The 24,190-nt window shown below is 50.3% G+C and overlaps 1 protein-coding gene across 1 annotated transcript; it reads right to left on the bottom strand.

Annotated features, from left to right (window-relative positions):
* Nucleotides 1–13,316: 13,316 nt before the first annotated feature.
* Nucleotides 13,317–17,970, bottom strand: SIX2 (SIX homeobox 2). Its single transcript, XM_071548038.1, has 2 exons — nt 17,080–17,970; nt 13,317–14,521 (listed from the first exon to the last, which is right to left on the bottom strand). The coding sequence occupies exons 1-2, from the start codon at nt 17,637–17,639 to the stop codon at nt 14,218–14,220; spliced, it is 864 nt and encodes a 287-aa protein (XP_071404139.1). The 5' UTR covers nt 17,640–17,970; the 3' UTR covers nt 13,317–14,217.
* Nucleotides 17,971–24,190: the final 6,220 nt, after the last annotated feature.

The following is a 24,190-nucleotide window of genomic DNA, read 5'->3' as shown; positions in this document are numbered from 1 at the left end:
CCTGGAAATCAATTTTAAATTCCTGCGAGCATGCATGAAATTAGAAAGGTGCCTGAATGACTCTGAAAAAAAAAAAGCGTCGAGGTTAATTGTAATGTATCAAATCAGGAAAGAAATATTTATTGAGAGCAATATTTTACATAATTTTTGACATCTTCATTAATGTTCAGAAGAAATACAATATATATCACTGACACTTTCAAATGACACTGGGTTAGAAAATATTGTTGAATTTAGAATGAAGCAAAGAAATCCAAAGACATTAAAATATAGGTAGAAATTACGTTTGAGATTATGAATATTTGTTCAAATAAGACTTTCTTTGGTGAAAAAAACACAACATGAAGATGTCTATGGAAAGTAACTAATCGATAGTAAAACTGAGGCAAGTTAGTGAATGCCAGAGTAGATATCCTCCTTCACTACAATGCTGTGTCCAAGGTACGGTAACTGATCAACGTGTTTGTTTATGTCATAGAGTTGCAACAGCTCTCATGTGATCCCACTCCACTGCCATGTCATGTTAAATTTGGGACAGTGTTATTTGGACAGTAAGGACAAACTGGCAAAACTTTGGGGAAGATCAACAGAAGCAGTCTGAGATTTAACAGAAAAGAGATGGGTATGTATATGTAAAACACTGCATAAAACATAAGATGTATTTAAGGGGATTTATCCTTTGACAGGCACAAATCAGGATGTGTGTCTTCCCTATTAAAGGCAGAGAACTGTAATATATCATCCTGTGTGCATAGAACAGACACCTAGACAATTCTAAAGACAGTGTGAACAAGACTCACAATCCAAGTACTGGACACTATTTTTTCTATAGCTCTTTATAGGTGCCTCCTGTCCAATTTTGGAGGTGGACTGTTCTGTCAGTGATGACACTGAAAGGTAAAGTATAAATTTAAAACAGGGGACTTTAATCTGTGAACTCCATGCAACAAAATGAGAGTGGCAAAACAGTATTTCCCCTAAAGTTCATATTTATTTCCAGGAGAAATAAATCTATCAGTAGATAAAAGGAAATGAGCACCTATTAGAGACCATGTAGATCCCCTGCAAGATTTTGTCATCACAGAACCAGTAATTGACTGACAGTATTCTGCCAGTGAAACTCTGCCACAATCATCATTGCCTTGGTGATGTGATTGGGAATTCTGGGAGAATGGCTCTCATGAAATGTTTACCGTACACTATGTTATGTCCTATCAGATCACAAAACCTGAACTATCACTGTATGTTGATAGAGAATGCTGATGGTAGTGAAGGGTAAAACACAGGTTTATGGCTTTGCAATGTGAGAAAACAAAGCAGTGTAATCAATAGCAGCATTCTTCAGAGGTCACAGTAGTGCCAGTCTCAATGGAGAAAGCTACACTTCACAGGCAAAGGAGGATAGACTTTGTGCAGGACATGATAAAATGTGGCAGTGACAGTTCCACCTGTGTTTCTCAGATACTCAGGAAATTTATAAGGCTCTTTTTACCAAGAGTTTTGATTTACAAATGAGTCTCAAAAGGTGTTTGAGTTAACACTGGGCTGTCAGTAGTTTAGATTTCCACACTTGTTACCCAGTTTCCTGGGCCAGATTACTCAGCTGTAAGATGCTTATGCTGCTTTTACTTACAGGTTCTTGTAGCTGTACCAGTATCCTCAAGCATATAGGCCATGCTGGGTGTTCCTTGTGCTGATATTCACTTTGTAATGGACAGTCAAATTAGCATACTCATCTGTTTTGAGGTATTGAGTGTAGGTTCCAAGTAATACATTGTCCCTTTATCCTTTCTTAAAAAAAAAAAAAGCAAAAAGAAAAAAAAAAGCATTGTCATTTAGATCCCTGATTGGCAAATCCACCACTTCAGCACAACCACAGATGAAAAGCAACATTGCCTTCCTCCCACTATTTAAATTGGATGAAACTTACTTGTTTGTAAATGACAGAGGAAAATTGATGAAATATCAATGTCACTGATCTGCTTATATGTCAAGCAGTGATTTTGTTTCTGGTTTAATATTACCAGAGACTAGACACAGTTGCCACAAAGTTAAAAGTCAAGATTAATTGCTACTATGTCGTAAATAAATGCCAGGTGCTATCATCTCTATCTGGCTTCTGTCCTCACTGCGTCCCCTCTAGCCTTCCCCAACCAGTACTTCTATACCAGCTGGAGATGGCAGTGCTGGTGGTTTACACCTAAATGGGAAGCATTGGGACCAGCAATCACAGGTTTCCAAGTCTATATTTAGGAAATATAGACAAATGTTGTCCAAACTCTTCCAACCTACCCAGCTTTATTCACTCCTTGAAGAGTAGGGATTGGCAAGAAATGAAGAATCATACTTATGCCAATGTCTCTTCTGGATACACACAAACACAACCAGATTTTGTGGATGAAATGTCAGTGAGTGCTGGTGGCAGTGGATCCATGGTCTGGCATTGGTGGATAAAACCCAGCCACTCATTTGGACCTTCATGTTGCCTCATTTCAGCTCCTCACTGGGCTCTGCTTGCACACTCAAGTCTGCTCCGCCAGTTGCTGGGTCACTAACTGTGCTGCAGTGCTGACTCACTGACACAATTTCATTTCTGCATGACATAACAGAACAGGCCTTGGAGATTCCTTTATAATGCCACAGATAGACATAAACAGATGGTCCAAACAGATGTAATCAAACACAGATGTGATCTGAAGATTCCCAGGCGGGCTCTGGGGTCCAGCCAAACTACGTAGTGCAGATTGACAGCAAGCCTGAAATGCATCAAGGGGCTCACCTTTCTCTCCTGCTGATGCTAGCTAAGAAGAGGGAGATAGGTATGGCAGATACAAACTTGCACCAGCTGCTGGAGGGCACCCAAGGGTGGCCAAGCTGCAGGAAGGGCCCAATCATCCTCCATGGAGTGCCAATCCCTGCCTGGTGCTGGGTGCAAGGCTGCAGGCATTGTTGTCCTTGGAGGCTCTTGTAGTAGATGATTCAGTCAAAGTCAGCTATTTTTGTTGCCAGAATCTACCCAAACAGCCTGCTCTTCCAAAGAGACTGAGTCCAAAGAGACTCTGACCTTTTCCTTTCAGTGGGTGGTGAACGGCAAGGGATGACTTTTCTATAAGTAGGGGAGGGCCTTAAAGCTTATCCTGGGGTATATTCATTGAAAGGATGTTGAGAAGATTGCAGAGTGAGGAAAGTAGAGTAGTTAGTGCCAGAAATGAAGAATGAGGAGAGTGGGACTTTCTTTTTGTGTCATCCCTGCATCTGGTTCTGCTGTTGGTGTTCCACTGATTCCCTGCATTTCCTTCTCACAAAAAAGGATATATTTGCTGGAGAATTATGGGGAAGACAGGTCAGAAGGTGAACAGTGAGAAAAACAATGTTTTTTCATATGATGGTACCACCTACAGCAAGTCACAAACTGGAGGTGAGAACTTGGTCAGGGCAGGGACAGCTGAACATATTTCAAGGAAATTTTTACTAAAGAATTTCTTCATCTAGGATCCTAGAATATGGTGGTGGAAAAAATCCTCGAGACCCAGTTATCTAAGCAAATGCAATGTGCATTTCTATGAGAGAGTATTAATCACTTCTTAAATTGACTCATGCTATGGGCTTGATCCAAAGTCCATGGAAAAACTCTGACTGACTTCACAGCTCCTTGGGGTGTAGGTGGGAACTTTGCCACTGTCTTCAAAAAGAACAGGGCCAAGCTTTAGCTCTTGGCTGAAAAACAAATCAAGGAAAAGACACAAATCCTTTTCAAAAGCTTTAGAAATAATTTATTATTTGAACTTCTGGAGCGGTACTGTTATTGATAACATAAAACACTCTTGAACCTATGTTTTAAAGCATATTGTACCTAAATAGAAATTGTACACATATCTGCTTACATGTCTGCTGTACATAAATCACTTAATAGGAAAAGTAATCATAAAGATTGAAAGTAACATGTTAAATAGCACTTTTTATTCCTTCAGTATTAAAATCAACTGCTTTCTGGTTAGTGCAGATGATCACTTTTCAGAACAGCTGTTTTATTTAGCTTTTCTTACAGAAATGAGCTGAGTGTCAGTAACTACAATTTCATCAGACCAGGCAAGTGGAGATTTTTTCAAAAGCCTATACTAATAAATTTTAAGACAATATGAAGAGTATTAATAGGAAACATAAAATATCTGTTTGTCAAAATCCATATTGCCTGCAGAAAAAGAAATTAGAATTTTGACAACTTCTCTAAGTAAAAACATCTTAGGATATTGAAATGGTTGAAAAGTTTTGGAAAGGCCTTTTGGAATGGAGTAGTCATTTAAATTCAGATTTAGATTAATATGCAGTATATGCATACAGTAATATTTTTAGAAAGAGGCTGAGACTGCGTTCACAATTATGTGAACAAATAAAAAATAGATTGAGATTCGCAACATTTTCTGAGATTTTTTTCTATGCCCCGTTTCTTTGACTTCTTTTAGGTTTCCCATCTCTATAAATAGGTGACACCAAAATAAACTCTCTTTGACCCGAGCTGCCCTTGTCACCAAAACTGTCCTCGGGAAGAACTGACTTTCACCGGCTCCACATTCATCTAGGGTTGATTTGAGTATATGATTTGCGTCCAAGAATGCCCTGTAAATATAAACAACTATTACGACTCGAGTACATTTAATGACAAAAATGTGCTAGGGCCGTGCTGATGATACTCGCCCTTGAATTACATTCCTTATAAGGGCGATGCTGCTGGACCCGGCCGGGCGGCCCAGCCGAGAGGCGTCCCCTCCCGCACTACCCTCACCACCTTCTCATCTCTGTCCCGAGTAAAGTAACATAAAGCAAAAGCGTATGCCCCTTACCCGCCGAGGTGTACCTATCACAGTCCCCGCAGCGAAGCTCACCGACAATGCCTCACGGTCGGTAGCACGAAACATCGGGAAACGTGAAAGCAAACCTACCTCTTCACCTCAAACTCTTGCTCTTCCGAGCGACGAAGAGGATGATTTAAAAATAAATAAATAAATAAACCCAAACAAACAAAAAACCAAAACAAAAAACCCTCCAGCCCCACGCCACCGCGGGACCGAGAAGGGCAGCTCCGTCGGGACCCTGGCACTCGCCAGGCGGCGGTGGAAGACGGGAATACTCGGGGATAGCCCCCACGGGTGTGTGTGGAGCGGCCACGCGTGTGCTGACGACTCGTCCTTTTCCTTCCCTCGCCCAGCTCTCAGGGCAGAGTGAGGTGCGGGGGTGTGCTCCCCGGGGCTTTTGGTGTTTGCGGCCGTGGCTCCACTTGGCAGACCGCCCCCGAGGCCCGAGCGGGGGCACGGAGGGGCTGGAGAAGGCCCTCCCGCTCTGCTCCCGGGGGCCGCTGCAAGGGAAGCACCTGCCTCGCCGAGGAACTGCTTTTAATTAGGCGCGGTAATGACCTTCTCCTCGGTCGCGGGTGGCGAGTCAAGTGCTTTTACACTCCCGGACGTCATCCTGCCTTAATTGACGGCTTAGCCAGAGATGCTGGATCCCTGTTAAAGCTGCGACAACAGGAGGCTTAAAAAAGCCCCCGGAGCTCTGGCCGTGGAGTCGCCCCTTCCGCGTCAGCGACACCCGCGGGTCCCACCGGCAGCGGGCTGCGGCAGCGCGGGGCTACGGGCGGCCCCAGCGCCTCACGTCTTCCCCTACCATCCCGGTAACGCTCCTGTATCTCACACATCCCAAAACGGCAGAGGTTATATTCTCCTGTTTTCCCACGTCGAGGGAAAATATCTCTTTTCACGGCGTTAATAGTTCCTTCCCCCGCCTTTGCATTTTCCCTGCTGGAAAAAGAAAAATCCCAGCGAGGCCCTTGGCAGACGGGTGGGTTACAAGACCACCGCTGTGGCTCTGGGCTGACGGTGCCCCCTTGGGGGAACCCTCCCGGTGCACCCGCCGATTCCCCCCGCCCCAGACCCGCCTCTGGGCCCAGGCACGTTAGCGTTCGCCAGGACACGAAGCACGGAGATACAGCTTGTCCCTGCTGCTTACACAGCAGACAAGCCGTTCCAGGAGGTGTCCAGGGCTTGAGGAATGAGGGAAGAACCTGCACCAAGGCGGGTTAAGCAGGGGCACAGCAGCTGCCGGGACCTGCACCCGCAAACATTAAAATGGCACACGGGGCTTTGCTGGGTCGATTTGCCCCTCTGAGGCGGCATCTTTAGAGAATTGCAAAGAAAATACTGTCCTCCAGTCACTGTAATCCACGGTTTTCATTTACTATTATTCAATCAGGATTTATCTCTGTTTTTTTAGGAGGCTACTTTTCCAGGACTGTTACTCGATACTGATCCATTAAATCATTCCAGCTGAGAGATTAAATGTATGATTTGCAACCAGATGGATTTCTTAAATGGTGTCTTCGCCTCCCTTCAGAGTATGAGCAGACCCGACGAGAAAACACTTTGCTTTGGCATGGAAACTAGCACATTTGCCCGAAAATTACCGCACCGAGTTCATTCAATGCCAACAGTATTCTCTTCCTTTCTCTTCACCGGATTAGATTTCCCTCAGCCATAAAATACCTCCAAAGGGGAGATACCATCGAAATGGCAGCGCATGCCAAGGGAGCGGGTAGGCAGCAGGCTTAAGCCTTCCTTCATACTAATACCGCAGACGCTCTCTGCGTCTCTCAGGGCTGCCCCGGCTCCAGAGAGCCCATATAAGCAGCGCCGAATCATGGGAGGGGGAGTCGGGGCGCTGACAGGCGCTTTCCGGGCGCTGGGAGTGCCCCGAAATGCAACCGTCGGGGCCAACCGCAGGGCAATTCATGGCCTCGAAGGGTGACAGGGTGAAAGGCAGGCTGGGAACTTGCGCCCCCGGACTTGAGCTCCTCGTTGTGCCCCAGTGGGGCAATGCAGAGGGAGAGGCTGGTTTCTGTGGCCACTTCCAAGCCGGCAGTAGTCGAGATAATAAACACACCCGATTTAGAGTAACTATGGGAGAGCAACTAGCCGCCCTCCACCTCCGGAGATCCTCGGCGGAGACGACATCTCGAAGACTGGCAGTAATAACCATCTCATCTCAAAGTAATACCGTGTAGGTGGTAAGTACAGTCACTTTGGCTGTGGCGGCCTCGCCCGAAAAAAAAAAAAAGCAAAACCAACCCCCCCCCCGAAAAACAAAACCTCTCTAAGCTAAAAAGGGTCTACGTTTTTTCCAAAACCACTCTGCAAAGCCACCGAACAGTGAGGGAGATGCAGCACCTATAGGTAAGGGAGAATGTATTGCCTGGGCACACTCAGCGAGACAGAGCCCAAATTCACATACACCCGCAGCATCAGAGCTTGGTGTCAGGCAGTGTCTCCGCTTCCCCTTGATTTCTGCTAAAAGCGCCAGTGAGGTGAGATCGTCCACCTTCGGCCCTCCTAATCCGGGAAAGAAGCGAGGTAAACTGCTCAGGGACGAAGCCAAATCCCATGCCGCTCTCTCCGCAACCACTCTTGGGGCGCCCGGCTCTGCGTCCCGCGCAGCACTGCCAACACCGCCCTGCCCCACGTCTGGTTTTGTTTGGTTCCGGAAGGTTTCCAAACAGTTCTGATTTTCCAGTTACTGATGTTTTTGTTGTATGTGCGCTCGGCATGCTCTTAAGAACGATGTCCCAAGCTGTTTCTTAGTTTTTCAATGTCCACTCCCTTCCCCAGCTCCAGCCGCGGCCTCGCTGGCTGCACGGTGCGTTGAGCTGTGAATCCTCGCCCCAAGCAGCTACTTGGCTCATGGGTACGGGGAGAAACCCACCCGTTCCTGGCTCCACAGCAGCTTGGGAGCCCCGTGCCCCTGCTCCAGCAGCCCCTGTGCCCAGGAGAGGTCTTGCCCTTGCTCCACTCCCCTGACTTTGTGGTGGGCGGCAGATAGTAGCGGGCCGGTAGGACAGTGCTGCAGGGCACAGGTTCCCCGCCTGCCGTGAGTGCCCCGACGGTGATAAACAGCCGGTTCCCGAAGTCGGGGCGGCTCCGGCTGCCGGCGCACAGACGACCCCCGACGGCCGCTTGGTTCTACGGCGCCGGAGTAAATGGACGAGGGGTCTCAGATCGGTCCCGCTCGGTTGTCGGGATAGGTCTCCCCCGGGGATGTCACTAGCTCAGTTTTCGGTAATGCTTTCTCCCATCACACAGCTCTCCGGTGACAACAGGGGGAACGATATTTAGCTTCTTTCCATCAAACGCATCCCACTAAACCGGCGGTGTCCAGTCACCTGCCACTCCCACGGCAGTACCGCCAGGTGTGCCGGCAGAGCTGTCTCACTGGTGGGTGACTGACTGGACGCTCACTCTCGCCACCTCCTTGCGAAGGGCTGCGCGTCCCCGCGAGGCGTGGGTTCGCCCGCTGCCGAGGTGGCCACTTCCCCACGGGCACCTGCACCGGGGTTTCCAAAACACCTGGAAAAAGCCAGGCCCTGCAGCAGAGGCAACAAATGCCCACCTTACGGATGAGGTGGGAAGGAAAGCAAAGGAAAGCGAGGAGCAGGACCAGGTGTCCTCTCGGAACCTGACTGTGCTATGTTCGGCTCCGTGGACAGGATGTTCGGGGTGTGTGTGAGACGATCGATGAAACCTTTACTGCTGAAGTGCTCTCTGATCAAGTTCTCTTCTCTATTCCCAGACCTCCAGCACAGCTACATCTAAACTCAAGGTTTGGAATGATGCAGTTGGGAGTACCTCTGCCCAGAACCAAACTCCTGCACGTCTAGAAATCGCTTTTCCAATATGATTCACTGGACTTTGTCCAACATTTTGTAGCAATCTATAGGGTATATAAAGTCCTGCTTTCTAACTCTTCACACACTGAGGTTTTTTCTTCCTCCTTGTTGCCAGCCAGTCTTGCCTGGGGTGACATCCAGGCGAGCTCCTGACAATTTTCAGACTCAGATGTCCGTCTCACATGGGTTAGTTCTAACTGCTGCCCTGGGTTTTCACGCTGCACTATTTTTGGAGAGCAGGGCAGCGCAAATGAATATTCCTGACGAAGGTAGCTTTCATCGGATTCTTTACAAAATCTACTCCCCCTTCCTCCCATCCATTCCCTGGGTACACACGCACCGTACTGAGTACTGCATTTTTCATGGCGGGACAGGCAAGTCTATAAAAGGCATGTTTGCTTTTCCTGTCTGTTTTAAATATGTATTTCCTGAAGGACTTCTCATCTAATGGGGTCATCAGAAGCACATGTGCGATTTTCATCCTTCCAAGTGATCTCTTCTCTCCTACCATCCTTTCCTTACCAGCAGTGTTTGCAGATACAACATTTTAGCAGTCCATCCACCTTAACTCCCTCTAAACAAGCCTCTCTGTCCCCGACTTTTGGTGGAGTCCAAATTTATTTCAGTGTGTCTGATTGTTTTTTGGTTTTGTTTTGTCTGAGGGCTTGAGGGGGTTGCTTTTTTAATGACTTTTTTATTTTTGTTTGTTGTTTTTTTTTTTTTTTTTTCATAAACTACACGGTTTTAAGGCTTGGGCTGGAGGTGCTCTGTCGACCAGCAAGCCTGACAACCCGCTCGGCAGACGCTGCCTCCTGATGCCCTGGGGTGCGGAGCGGGACCAGCTCTGCGACACAACGGGACTCCGGATAAAGGAGGATTTAATATTTAGAACTCGAGATTGAGAGTTCTTACTTAAACCCGGGAGGAAAAGTCGCTGATTAACAGCTCCTGCCTCCGGTTTATTTTACTGGGAAGGAGATGAACCTTCTTCCCGAGCAAGAAGCCACTTCCTCGATGCTTGGAGTGGAAGCTTTGAGCACTGCTCCACGCAGCAAAATGGGAAGAAGCTGATCCCGCACCCCAGCTCCGAGATTTATGTATCCTTTCCAAATCCCAGAGTTACTCTCCTTCAGACAAAACCCTCACCTTTTCCTTGTGTACTGAAGCACTGAAAGTTCCCTTCAGTTTATTTTCCTTGGCTGCCTTAGCAGCAGCATTTTGATCCACTAAGCAGCGGAAGTTAAAGAACTTTGCAGTAAGGGCCAATGCCCAGTGTTTTCATCACCACTCCCCTGCATTATTTGTCATGCTCAAGTGAGGGTTTGTTCAAGGCAAAAGCCTGCGCATACCGGGCTGCATTTGTTTCTCCTAAAGAAGGCAAGAGATTTTGTTTCCGGGTCTGGTAACAGGAGCCCCAGTGCCTTACACAAACATCGCTGAGCAGGCAGGAGCACTCCCAAGGCTTTTTGTTCCGGGGCTGCAGCAGCCCCCCTCAAGCACACATTGAGGCTTTAGTTAGGCCCAAACTGATGTGCTAGTTCCGTGGAGAAGAGGCAAATTAGCTTTATCCAGGGTAGCCCACAAAAAATATGCCAAGTGGGCAACTTCTCTGGTGTAGATCATGTCTAGTGCCTGAAAAATGGCTTATACTGTCCAAAGGAAAAAGCAGCCACACAACCTTGTAAATGAGACGTAACTGTGTTTCTCAGAGGGAGTCCTGTTTGCCCCTGAGAGCTTGCAAGGGCTCGTGGATGGAAGGCGTTTAACCAGCAAGCTCTAGCATACACTCCCCTACCCACAGAAAAGGCTCTTACTCCAACAAACTTGCATTCTGTATCCAGAAAAGCGTCAGAAACTCTGCCACATCTCCAGTAGCCTGTCGGGATGCTCTCCCATCGCGTCCATCAGTATTTCCCCGTCAGGTTGACGAGTTGCACCTTGTCAGGACAGACAAAAAGTTTTCTGTCTCAAATGAGCTATTTCTCTCATAACTCTCTTCACTGCATCACCGGGTCGGTGAACACTCATATAGTAAATACAGCAGAAAAAAAATCTGTACACGTAAATATTCAGCTCCCTGCTCGCTAAAGGAATTACTCCACTTACAAGTCTGAAGGCCGTAAATGCTGAATACATTATGTAATTTCGTAAGGTTTTAGCCTGAGGGCAAATACTGCTCCCATATATATATTGTATACACAAATATACATATATGTGAACGTGTACGTATGTCTAGGGATGTGATGTGTGTGTGTGTCTGTGTGTGTACACGAGAGAGACAGCCAACACCAAGTTGGACAGTTCTTCCCCAACTTGTGCAAACTATAGGGGCTTCACCATGCGGTTTGCCCGCCGCACCCTGGCCTCAGTCCGATGATAGTCAGGGGGATTTTCAAACCGAACCACCTTTTTATTCAAGCCCCCAAACCCATGAGGTTACCAGAAACAACTAACCCTGAGATGAGATATGCCCCATGTACCCTAATGCTAGTGAATCATAACTAATCTGTCTAAAACCAAGGATTAGTCACGTCAGTTTCGGCATATTCCTCTATCTGGAACTTTTTTTGTGCGTGGAAAATCGGAGGGATTTGGGCTAATTTACCAAACATCAGTACTAAGGCAAGTACGGTCCGATACAATGAGTCTGAACATGTACGGGTTTTGAGGCAGCATTACACACGTCCCATCACTGGGGCTTTGAGATGTATGCACCCTTTATGCCGGATTGACCTGTAGATTTTTTTCCTTACTGAATAATTGCTGTTTCTAGACGTCTTTAATTGGCTTCAGCAACTAGCTCTTTCTTAATTTCTCTGTGTATAAGTGATCCTCACTGAAATTTACATGATTTTTCACAGATCCCATTCCTTCATAGGGCCTTTCTCACTATGTCAGCCCTTCATTTGCTTTCCGCGATCGAATTCTCCTTCCTGTGTGCAATATGACCTTTTATTAACCACGTAAACCCCATCCTGTTTTCATATTGGCTTTTTAAATATTCTCCATCTTGGCTTCACTCTTTCTCATTTTTTCATTCTCCAGCAGGCAAAGACTTAAGGCTTTATTTCAGCTTTAGAGCCGTGTTTTATTAACCCAGACATTCTGTTATCCTTCCCAAACTAATTTCTGTCTATAAAAATACAAAATAGTTAACTAGCCAATTAATTCATTCTTTGCAATATTACACAGCTGTGTGTGTTATTTTACAGGGAGCAGAGATCTTCTGTAGCTCTAGGAAGCAGTGGTTCCTCTACTTGCAAAATATTTATTTTCAAAGAATTAAAATTCATAGCTAAAATTATTAGTTACCTCTCAACGGAAATAACAGGATCTGGTATTTAGACCCTAAAGCACGCAGGGCCACGCTGGTATGCTCCCACAGCACAGGCAGCAGCCACATCATCTCCACTGCTGAAAAAATCACCCCAAAGAGCAGGAACAGAGGAACCATAAATCTGAATATACCACATAGTCTCTGATATAACGCCATACCCCGCTGCACCAGCATAACGAGAACCCTGGATTTATAGCCGCTAGTAAGGGCGAGTTTTTTTTCTGGAGGCCGAATCTCCGCGTTACTGACATCCCTGCATTCCCTTCTCTAGACTTTTAACGGGACCTCGGAGAAACGTGCTTTTAGCGGACACCCACAAACGCACAGAGGCGCTAATCCAGCCCAGATTATGTCAAATTAGGACATTGCCCGCACAGTACTCCCACTGATTGAAATTTCAGCCAGCGTCTGAAACCCGGACACAATCTTTGCTGAACTACACATATTTCTATCCCGCTTGAAGCCATATCGTTTCCTCGGTTTATTTTTCACAAGAAAATAATTTTAAATAAGAAAAGGGAAAGAAAGAAAAAGGAAAGTATAAAATCCTTTGCAAACTCTGAGGAAGATTTTAAGTAGATGTTGCAACACATTCGGTTTATAGCAAAGAGATGGCAGCGACGGTGCAAACTTGCATTGAAATCACTCTGAGTTCTTATCTTTTAATGGGGCAAATTGGCAAGCAACTCGCCAGTCTCTTTTGCCACATGGTGCTTACAGAAAAGAAAATTTAAAAGAAAGAAAGAATAAGGAGAAGAATAGAGAAATCCCTTTCCCAGCATCACTCCTGCTGGCGCTTGGAAAGGCGTTTGCAGCATAGCAGTGCTGGACCGCGGAGCAGGGTCCGGTTTGCCCACCCACCCTTGAAGCGAGGTGGGGAGAGGGTGGAGCGGGGAGAGGCTTTCTGCCGGGGCCAGCTAACACCGGACGGAAAAGCTCGCAGGCTGCCAGGCCGTGCCCTCGGTGGAGAAGGTGGGCGACCTCTACCTTTCCCTTAAGGTCCGCACCACCCGTCCTTCCCGGTCTCTTCAGTTCCCCTCTCCCGCAGGACGACTTCACCTCCCACGGGGGCATGCCGCTTCCCCAAACCAACGTGCCCGGGAGCTGCTCCGCGTGTCACCCCAAATGGGGCAGGTTGCAGAGGTCTGAATGCCCAACATCGTCTCGCCCGGCATCTCTACCAGGACGCCCGTTCTGCTCTGCTCCGCTCATTGACTGAGCCCCAAAACACCCCGAGGGCGAGTAAAGTAACCATACGCCGACTTAGATTTCTAATTTTTATTATAAAATAAAAGCAGAAATATTTTCCAAAGAATGTATTCACATAATATAAACAAGAAACAAAACTAAGGTGAGTGTCTTGCGGTTGATACTGTCGTTTAGGTCTAAACTTGAGCAGCAATTCCTCTTTTCTTTTTAAAGCCAGCTCCTGCCCACGTTACACACCGAGGGAAGAATTCTGTCCCTGCTTTCCTCCGGGCCGAAGCCGGGCTATCACTTCCTTTTCCACCCAGCAAATGGCGAAAGCACCACATGGACAAGGCCAAAGAAGCTGTGTCTCTGCATAGCATCAGCTACAAGAAGATTACAGAGTCTGCCTAGAGCGCGTGTTGCTGCTATAACTTGACTACAACTTTTGTATTCTTAGTTGAAATTGTACATCGTACACCTGCCACAGATATATAACTACAATTAGAATAATGGGAGAAATGTGTAACGTCCAAACGGGCATGGCAACACTAGCCTTGCCTTCCACTTTCCTCTCCAGCCCCCTTTCTAAAAAAAAAAAATGCAATGTGCCTCTTCCCACACAGACCGGCCTGATCGAATGACACCACTGAGAGATTCGTGAAATTAAGGCTGGAAAGAGCTACTAAACCGACGCCCCTTACAGCCTGCAGTGAAAATCACAGCTCCTGTCCAGTACGCCTGAGACCACCTGTAAACAGCCCTTAAGGCTTTTCACAACATCACTGCCCACAGTTGAGTCCGCTGCCTTGCAAACCTGCAGCCAGCCTGCTGCCAAAGGGCACAACACATTCCCTAAGGTGTTTGTAATCGCTTTTAAAGTCCTTGGTAAGATTAAGGGGTGGGGGTGAAAAAGAAAGAAAAAAAAGAAAAAAATAGAGTAAAGGAGGGCTGGTGCGAAGGAGGGAGCGTGTACACTGTTTTAAGAGCCCAGATCGACCAGGTTAGATGACATGGGGTTGAGGATGGAGTCCTGCAAGCTGTGGTGGTGCATGGGATCGGCGCTGGGCACGGGGATGGCGCTGGGGCCCTGGGGGTGACCCAGGCCGTGCAGGGGCTGCAGCCCGGGATTGGAGCTGAGCAGCAGCGCGGGGCTGGAGGAGGTGTGATCCGGGGTCCCTGACGGCGTCTTCTCGTCCTCTGAGCTCCCCAAAACTGTCTTATTCCCGTTCATTGACGCCGAGAGCGGGTTGTGGCTGTTGGAGTTGGAATTCTCGTTGTTTTCCCTATAGGAAACACAAAAGAGGGAGGGAAATCACCGTGTGGCAGTCTCTCCGGGGCGCACACCGCGGGAGCGGGGGCGGTGGGGAGCTGGCTGCGGGGATCAGCAGAGTGGAGGGGAGTGCAAAAACAGTAGGTTTAAAAACTCTGCAAACCTCCAAGGTCTCTTCATCTGGCACTAAGGTCTAAGGTCCGCTGAGCTTGTAAACAGATTCTCCCACTAGCCCAGTGAAAAGTGTCACTTTGCCAAAACGCAATTTTCTAAGTCCAAAAGGTTTGCACAGCAGGAGGGGTGGCAGAAGGGAAGGGAGGAAGACATTCAGAAAATAAAAAAAGAAAAAACCCAGACTTTTTGACTTTAAAACTGCTCTAGAACCTGAAGAGAAATTCGGTCGCAATTTCTCCTGGGAAGGCCAAAGCCAGGCGAGTTGCAGGCAGGATGGCTCCGTGCAGCAGAACAGCCTCCAGGGCACACATCAGGAGGGAAAGTCTTTTGCTTAAGTAACTGGAAGTGGTTTTTTCGCGCCTCGCCCTGAGCTTTAAGCTCAAAACATAGCCCAATAAGGAAGATAAGGCAAGGGAACAGAATTAACTCGCTGAGTTCCCTGGCCCTCTCGGGAAATGCTCCGCACGCCCGCCCCTACAGCTCCGTCCCTACTCTGGCGGCCGTGGGCGCAGCCAGGATGGCCCCTTGCACGCCTCCGCGGCGCGGACAGTCGGCACCGCCGACAAAGGCTCCGAAAGGCAGGAGGTAATTTCGAAATTCATCACCGGGTAAATACCGAGAAATTGCTGGAGGCTGGCCAAGCCCTTGTAGATATATATTTATATATCTATTTTTCTGTTGGGTTTTTCTTCGAAATGAGAAGAGCAAGATGGGGTCGGGACGGCCCTCCCGTTAAGGCTTACGCGGCCTTTAGATGTAGCCCTCGTAGACATACTTCAGACACAGTCCTGCCTGAAATACTGAAGTCAATGTAAGTCTATTTAAAAGCTTTTGCGGAAGTTTTGAAACACGCCATTTGGCAGAGAGGCCCTATCCTGCAGGATTTGGTCGAGAGAAGTTAAACCCTTGCACTGACGGTTTTTCCTCACTGAGGACTGCAGGATGTGGCTGGAGACACTTAGTGCCAAAAAAATAAAAATAGACAAGAAAGCTCTGTTTGAACAAGTTTCCTTGAGTAAATGGCAATCCCATGAACGGTCTGTTTTCCAACGCCTGGAGTGTAATATTAGGTTGAGTGTATGTTTCAATGTCAAAAATCTTATTTGTCTCTGGAGACTTTTAAAATTTGATTCCTCAGGGGAAAAAAAAAGAAAAAAGAAAAAGACATGGAATAAGTGTAACTTTCATTTCCTTTGGCTATTTGAAGGTGATTCCCTGCTATCAGCAATAAAAAGGATCTCTAACATCTCGTAAAACCAACACTTGTGAGGATTTGAAGTAAAATTAAAGCGCTAGCACCACTTCGGGAAATGAATAGAGCAAATCTGTGCCCGACCCTGCCGGGCTGAACAGCTGCGCTGTCGCGGCGCTGCCCGTTTCCAACACACGGTAGGCAGAGAGTCTCGAAAGATGGAAGTTTCCTCCGAGGCACGGATCTACAGGAGATTTCTGGTCCGTTAATTAACCGCGCAGGTCATACGATAAGTTTCGTACAAACAGAGCAATTCAGTGAACTAGTGAATGCAGTTAGAGAACACTTTTTACTTCTTCGAACTTCCTAAGGCACAGGGACTGCTGCTGAGTTTTCAGTCATACAGAATAGTCGAGGATGTAGACATTAACCTCTGCGCGGCGATTCATGGCCCCTTCACTTCATTTAACGTGAAAAGCACAGTTGCAGAATCATGTTCGTCGTAAGCACATACACCTATTGACATGCGTTCATGAGCACCTTACTAAGTAGGGAATAAGAACTGCAATGTCATGAGCCAGGCAAGAAGTTGCTCTGCTCAATCCTTGACCCGCTGCGCTCCAGGAGACGACTGGAGAGCTCATATTTACTAACACCGTTCAGACCTACGCGTTCCTGACTGCCCCCCGACTTTCCCTTTCTGCACTGAGGTAACGCTCAAGGACACACTCTGAGCTGTGCGGGACGCGCAGCCCTTGCCCTTGGGCCCCGCCGCCGCCGACCTCTTCCGATGGGCCGTGGACCCGCACACGCACCTCCAGCTACGGTGCCCGGCTGGGCTCCACACCGGGTTGCGGCGTGGAGGAGACGGCCGCGCTGCTTAACCGGGAGCCGCCGCCGGCCATGGGAAGAGTCCCCGGCAGCAAGGACTCTCCTGGGGCCGCCGCGCTGGCTGTGAGGGGAGTGAGTGGGCTGTCGGCGGAGAAGGTGTATTGGCCGCCTTTCTCAGGTCTACTTTAGGCTGACGGACGCCCTCGCCGAGAGCCCAGCTCGTTCGCGTCTGGTTCTCTGGGCGCCCCTGCCACGGAGAGCACGTCCCCTCCCGGCGGGCCTCCCGCAGACAGGGTAGGGGCAGAGCGGGACGCGCGGGGCGAGCGGCAGGGTCGGGGAGCAGCGGGCACTGGGGAAGCCGTAGGGAGCCGTACCTTTCCTTGGCCTCGGCGGCGCGGTCCCGCTGCCGGCGGTTCTTGAACCAGTTGCTGACCTGTGTGGTGGTGAGACCGGTGGCCTCGGCCAGTTCCCGCTTCTCGCGTGGGGACGGATAGGGGTTGTGGGCGTACCACTCGCGGAGGACGCTGCGGCTCTTCTCCTTGAAGCAGTAGCTGGTTTCCTCGCCGTCCCAGATGGAGCGGGGCAGAGGGAACTTGCGGCGCACCCGGTACTTGCCCACCGCCCCTAGGGGTCGCCCCCGCAGCTTCTCCGCCTCGATGTAGTGCGCCTTCAGCCAGAGCTGCTGCAGCTTGGGGTGGTTATGCGCCGAGAATTGGTGACTCTCTAGGATCTTGTAGAGCTCGCGGAAGTTGCCCCGGTGGAAAGCCACCACCGCCTTGGCCTTCAGAACGCTCTCGTTCTTGTGGAGGTGCTCGCAGGCAGGGAGGGACCAGAGGAACCGCCCCAGTCGCTCGATGTTGCCGCCTTGCTGGAGCACCTCACAGACGCAGGCCACTTGCTCTTGAGTGAAGCCAAAAGTCGGGAGCATCGACATGGTGAGCCCTGCCCCGCCGCGCGCCCTATGGCCACATAGAGGGAAGCGGCGCGAGGCGGCAGGCAGCGCCCGGCATGCGGGGCCGGCCCCGGGGCGGCGGCGCCCGGCGGGGCCCGCTCGGGCGTCACGGCCGGGCGCGGGGGGCCGCGGCCATCGGCGGCGTCCGGCCCCGGGGCGGTCGCGGGAGCCGGGGAAAAAAGGCGAAGAGCGACGAAAAAAAGTCTCGAGAGCCTGAGCGCGGGCGGCTTTTCTCCCTGGCCGCCGCCTTCTTTTTGTAAGTCCAAGTTGCGAGAGTAACTTCGTGCCTCTTTTGTCTCCTATCTGCAGCGCTCGCAGCGGCCGCGACTCTCACACCCCCACCCCCCTCGGCCGCCGGTTTGGGATCTCCCTGCTTCCCCCCCACCCCCCACCGCCAGATCCCACATAATATAGTGGTAAAGCCCTACTCCCTCGCTCCTCTCCCTCTCGGAGTTTTCCCCCCTTTCTTTCTCTCTCTCTCTCTCTCTCTCCCTCTCTCTCCTTTTTTTTTTTTTTTAAATAATATTATTCTAAGCTGGCATGAAAAGTGATTATCCGCTCTGTGATTGGTCCGGTTATCTGACCCGGGGACTGCCAGGAGAAGACAATAGTTTTAGTCAAATTATTTGCCATGGTGACGCTGTCAATCAGGGGTAACCCGATCTGTTTTGAGGTGGCTCCCCGGCTGGGTTGACAGATTGCTCAGATCCACTCAGAGGCGGCCCTGAGAGCTGAGATATTAGCTAGCGAGAGAGAAATTTCCGCCGTGATTGACGCTGCAGGCGCCCGTCGGGGGAGAGGGGGAGCGCCGGAGCGCGGAGCCTGGGCCCCTGTTTCTCGCCGCAGGGCTCTGAGGCGCGGCGGGACGGAGCCGCCGCCCCGTCTGGATCCCGCAGTCCCGTCCCGACCCTGCCGCTCCTGACCGCGGGCTCTGCCGTCCCCGGCACCCGCGGCTGCGGGAGAGAGAAAAACCGGACTCTGGCCCTTGCAGAAAAATTTCTTTCTAAATGCGTTCGCTTAGCTCCCCTCCCCAGCGCCCAGTAACCACTGTCGGAGAGTTTTATAGGGAAGGGGCCTCTCATGTACAATGGAGACCCTGTTCGTGACCTGGGATCCCATTACAAGCTGCTCTTACCTGCCCAGGAGGAGAAGGCACGGTGATATGGGGCCGGAGAAGGATTGCTTCTCCATGAACCTCTGGCAGTTCCCTACCACTCTCCGGCGTGCAGGGCACTGGTATTTGTGATCACTGGACATTTATATGTACTTGATTTTCAAGAGGGTGTCGGAACGTTTCATTCAGGAGAGGAACACGTAGAAGTGTAAAAGTCAGAGGCACTTCGCTTGATTAAACGGACCCTTATCACCCACGCGTGCCCATTACACACCGTATCTTAAGTTTACTGACTCTGGGGGCAGGAACCCGTATCCTTTCCCGTCCCTTTCGGTCTACACAAATTGAAAAGGAGAGAGAGGTTGTGCAGCTGGAAGGTCAAGGGAGCGGATGCGATGAGCGGGTGAAGGGAGTAGCGGTGCCTCCTCGAGAGCGGCTCACGGGCTGCGCGGCTGGACGGGACGGCCGGGGCGGAGGCTGCCGCCGGGACTTGCCCAGGTGAGAGCACTCGGGAGGAGCCTCTCAGCCACAAACTCAAGGCAGTTTCCCTGGCCTGTAATGTTCCCCTTTTGCGGAGAAATAATAATTAATCCCACAAGCTCTTTCTACGCCATTTGCAGCCCTGACAGGAGAGGTCTCTGAATTGTGGGTTCCTGCCACAGTACCTTTTTAGCCGCCCCGGCGCGTCAGGGATTTAGCGAAGTCACAAGAGACCGGACTGCGGCTTCCCGTCTCGCAGCCTGAGCCTCCGCGGCCGATGGACGGAGCCTCTGTGCCAGCCCGAGCGGGCGCACCGGCCGTCCCGGGGGAAGGCGAGGCTGGGGCGGCGGCGCGCAGCCCGGCAGCTCCCGGCGGCGGCGACTCCCGGCGAGGAGCCACGCCAGGGCTGCGGCCAGGGGAAATGTGGAGAAGGAGGGAGGCAGGAGGCGGAGGAGGAAGAGGGAGGGGTAGGGGGGCAGCGGATCAGCCTGCGTCCAACTTCCAGCATGTCCGGACGCCCGTGCTTATCGACGGGGTATGTCTGTACTTTCCCGAGTGCATTCCACTGGGAAAGCTGTGTGTCCTCCTACCTGTCCATCCGGGCTTTTCCCGAGTGCTGTCATAAGAAAACAGTGACAAGCGGGAGGTTCCCTCCCTGGATCACCCAGGGACCCAAAATAAAGGCTTATTTTTCAGGGCGAGAAAGAAACAGCTCAAATTCGTTTAAAACAAAATCGGGAACCTTCGTGATGGGTCCGTAAAGCCCCTTTGCATGAATTTCCCTTCGTCCCTTTTACAAAATGAACTCTCGACTGTTTAGTGCCTCTATTCCAACTGATCTCTGCAGGATTCAAACTGTACTTTGTAAACGAAAGCATCCCGATTCCAGAGGTTCCTAGACAACCTAAGCGGCTGGATAGTTCGCAGCCGTAGCGCACAGTGACGGGACAGGACAACTGAGCCTCTTAAAATGTTACTCTGAGCAGAAACGGGAGAGAAACACAAATCCCTTCTCCAACCCCGACCTCTGCGTACACACACCGTGTGACTTCTGCTCCTTCCCGCATGGAGTGAGACCGTGAAAATAGAGAAAAGTGCTAGAGAGGTCTGAGTTGTGTCTCCCGCCTCCCTGTGACCATGCTCGGTCGCCTCAAGCTTATTAGGGATATACCTGACTTCTCTTTCTCTCTTCCATCTCACAACCACAGTGGTTGAATCTGAACAGGAGCAACTGTTCGCCCTAGCTGGAAGGAGGTGTCAAAACCTGTTGCGTGGATTTAGATCTGAGAGTCTTCTTATCACCCTAAAATGTGAGTACAGGATATACACGCCAGCTCCTGTGTAGGCGCTTTCACTTTAGACTGCCTTAGCCAGTCTGCAGCTTGCATGTAACGTAAGTTCACTTCCCAGAGAGCTGGGCAGAGGCAGGGCTACCCCCTTCCCGGGCACCCTGTATCAGCTTGCATCCTAGAGCAATTGCAAATTAGTGACATCTGGATCCAAATTCGGTATAACTGCTTTTTACTTTCTGGAAAGAAAAAATTTTCCTATACATGGAAGTATACAGAGCAGAGACTATCTGCAAAGCCGCGGCACGGGACGAATCACATTGTAGAGCCTGGCGAGGGAAACAGGCGACGAGGAGAGGAGCACTTTTTGATCTTCGCCAAGAAGCTCGTTCACTGCCGTTACATTTCAGAGAAGGAGGCACGAATCGCCTACTCACGTTTGCCCGTGGTCCGGTGGGGTCGTTTCACCTGGCTGTTGCCGGCTCTCTCCTGTTTAGCTGCCGTGGAAAGTTTTATCTGAGACGACTCAAGCTTGTGGCTGGTCCCGGCTGTCACTTTGCCGAGGGCCCACTGGGTAGGAGCTTCACTCCTCCGAGCAGTCACTGCCGCACACGCAGGAGCCTGAGAGACCCTCAGTGTCAACATTATCGTGAAATATGAATGAATTAAAAAGACCTTTTTATTGCAATTTTTCTTTTATTAAGCGGGACACAGACTGTCTGAGGAATGGGCTGAAGGCGGCTGTGCCTTTGCAGAGGAGCCTTTCCTTGCACGTAACTGCTTCGTGTCCACAAGTGAGTGCCAAGGTAGCGCTGCAGTTATCTGGAAATCACCTTCTCGGCTGTGTCTCCACCGTTTTCTCGGAGATAGCAGCCTGTACGGGGGGTTCCAGGCCCGCATTGTTGCTGTTAAAGACACCATTAAAGACAGGAGCCGATTCACCCAAACTCCTGCCCTGCACCTTTCCGACTGCCCTCACGACTACTGCCTCTGCAGAGCCCCTTACTCTTTTTACCGAGCCGCTCAGCCCCTCGGTCCGTTAGGGACAAGCCCATCACCCGCTCTCCCAGGGCTGTGGACAGGTGCGCTCCTGCCGGTCGCCGTCGGCTCCCCGCGTGGGCAGGGCAGGGAGAGCCTCCGACAGCGCGCTTATCGGCAGGGATAGCGAACAAATGATAAACCCCGCCACCTTCACGTGCCAGAAAGAAACACATTTTCCTCGCAGATGGCGAGGACTGCAGCGAGAGCAACCAAAATGACAGACAGTTCCAAGTTTTCGTTTTTGTTTTTGTTTGTTTGTCTGTTTTTAATGTTTTTCTTTCCTTTTTGGCGGGGCTGCAAAATGCTTTCCCCTTAAAACCGGTGGGATTTACCGAGACTGAAGGCCTGCCGCAATTAAGCTGCTACTCCCGCTAGGTTGGTGGGGTTTATTAATGAATCATAGCGACCTTTGCCAGGATACCAGCCCTACGTGCCCCACACCCCTCATCCCAGGGGCTCGGCGAATTTCCCCGACTACGGCTCCTTCAGGCGACCAAAACTCGCCCGGGATTCCCGAAGGCAGTTTTGTAACCCCGATACGCGGGTTGTTCCTCCCGTCCTCCCTTTATTTATTCGCTCTTTTATTTATTTTTTCTTTTTTAAAAAACAAAACAAAACAAAACAACCCTGAGTGTATCCCATCAGAGATGGCACTGAGATCCCGTCCCGAATGTAAAAGGGAAGCACGGCAGAGGATCACAGCACATAACTGAATTAAGACAAACAACAATTACTTGTTCCCTGATTAGGGGCGAAAGAAGTAATGCAAAGCGTTTGCTGCGCCCAATGACCCATTTCTCAAGGGGACTGGTCAAGGATTTCAGATATGTAGCGCGTAACTCGATTATGCTAACAAAATCCACTTGAAAGAGAACGTTGTTGGGCTGCGGGGCGGGGAGCGGGGTGCTGTGGATTGGGGAGACACGGCTGGGCACCGGCAGGAGCGGAGCCTCTGCCCCAGGAAGTTTCCCCGCTCTCTGCGCCGGCAGCTCAGCCTCTCCTCTCTATCAGGAAGCTGTTTCCCCGCCAGCTGGACCTGAGATGCTCGAATAACATCTTCGAAAGAAATGTATTAATTAGGAGATGGGGGTCTGATGCGACGTGACTGAGTTGGCCTTGGTGAACCTTTCTGCCCCCGCCTCTCGGCCGTCTCTCGGTGAAATGGGACTCCGGGGGCGGCACTGTCCCTAGCTCAAGGCTCTGTAACCTCCTGCGCTCCCCACGAAACAGGATAGCCCCCGCAACCGACTAATGTGGCCGGTCCTGATTATTTTTATATTACCCCTTCTCAATCTCGGGTGAGGGGCTGAGTTTTCACTCACTTCTGCTATCAGCACCTCTCCGGCCGTTCCTCTCCTTATCGATATTTATTTGGGGTATCCTTCCTCCACGACCCACAGCCAAGCTCAGATCCTGCAAAGGGCACAGCCGGCTGGGGGGCGGACCGGGGAGGGGAACGAGGGGGGCCCGGGCCGGTGCCCACGCAGTCCCCGCGCCGCTCCCGGCTGCCGGGACTGTCTCAGATGCTCTGTGGCAGAAGGGGTCTCTTTCAGCAGACAGTGTACAGCTTACAGACAAGACAACAACAACAAAAGGCACATATGGTTAAAATAAGGAAAGAGAGAGAGGTTTCTGCCTTAGGGGATTGGCAATAACTAGCCAGAAATGCAGGGTATTGAATCTAAACTTCTGGTGGGCTTCCGCGGGTTTGACAACTTAAATCACACTACAAGCATCAATTTGACAATATTTGTAAACTTCTTGTTTCCAGAGATCTTCTTGATCAGAGATAGATCAGGTTGGTAAGAGCTCCAGCCACGAAGGTCTTTTTTTTCCCCTCCTCCTTCCCCTCTTCCGAGTTGATGAATAGCGATCAGGTTTCTTTTAATGGCTGCCCCCTATTCTCACAGACTCCCACAACTAACCCAAGAGCCTGTTTCCTCGACCTCAGTTAATTCCGCTGATTATTCCAAGATGATGAGGAAAGCACGAAGATTGTTCACTGTTCCTACTGATTCAAGGCATTTCTGTTACCATCTCCATCCCTGGCTCACGGAGATTTGACCGTGGAGTATTTTTAGGATCAGGCTTCCCTCCTTTCCCTCAGCCTTCCCTCTCCAGGCAGCTGACAGCTTCGGGGGCTCGGCCGTAGTCCTGCCGCTCTGTGGGTGCACGATCCCCTCCGCGGGGGTGGGGAGTCGAGCACAGGCCCCCTCCACGCAGCGGCAGTGCCCGAGGGGTCTCGGGGCACCGCTCAAGTGGCGGCGGTGTAGGTGAGCCAGCGCTCCCGTGGGGCGCTTTTACTAAAGGGGAGCAAACCGCCGGCCGCCCCCTGCAGCTCGAGAGGGAATTTCGGTTCCCCCCTAGAAAGGAAAGCGACTCCTTCGGCCCCACGGACTGCAGGCGAGGATCCACTCCTAGAAACCTCACTAGAGGGCTCTAATACTCAGCTCCGATCGCTGCTGAGAGAAAACAAGACTCATCGTTCTTTAGTCTTCGAGATAGATTCAGCTTTGTAATGTCTCCCCCAGTCTGTCAAAGGTGATTCACATAGCTCATCACCATGACCAGAAATCCTTTGTTTTAGTGACAGCCACCAACTAGCCTGT

This window comes from Pithys albifrons, chromosome 2, assembly GCF_047495875.1.
Source record: "Pithys albifrons albifrons isolate INPA30051 chromosome 2, PitAlb_v1, whole genome shotgun sequence".
In the NCBI taxonomy this organism is placed as follows: domain Eukaryota; kingdom Metazoa; phylum Chordata; class Aves; order Passeriformes; family Thamnophilidae; genus Pithys; species Pithys albifrons.
Note: the sequence above shows the minus strand (reverse complement) of the source record. Positions and strands in the feature narration are given on the sequence as shown.

Excerpts from the sequence above, each read along its gene's own strand:
- SIX2 (XM_071548038.1), bottom strand. The coding sequence starts at position 17,639 with ATGTCGATGCTCCCGACTTTTGGCTTCACTCAAGAGCAAGTGGCCTGC. Across the intron at positions 14,522-17,079 it reads GCCGCCGAGGCCAAGGAAAG|GGAAAACAACGAGAATTCCA; the intron begins GTACGGCTCCCT and ends TGTTTCCTATAG.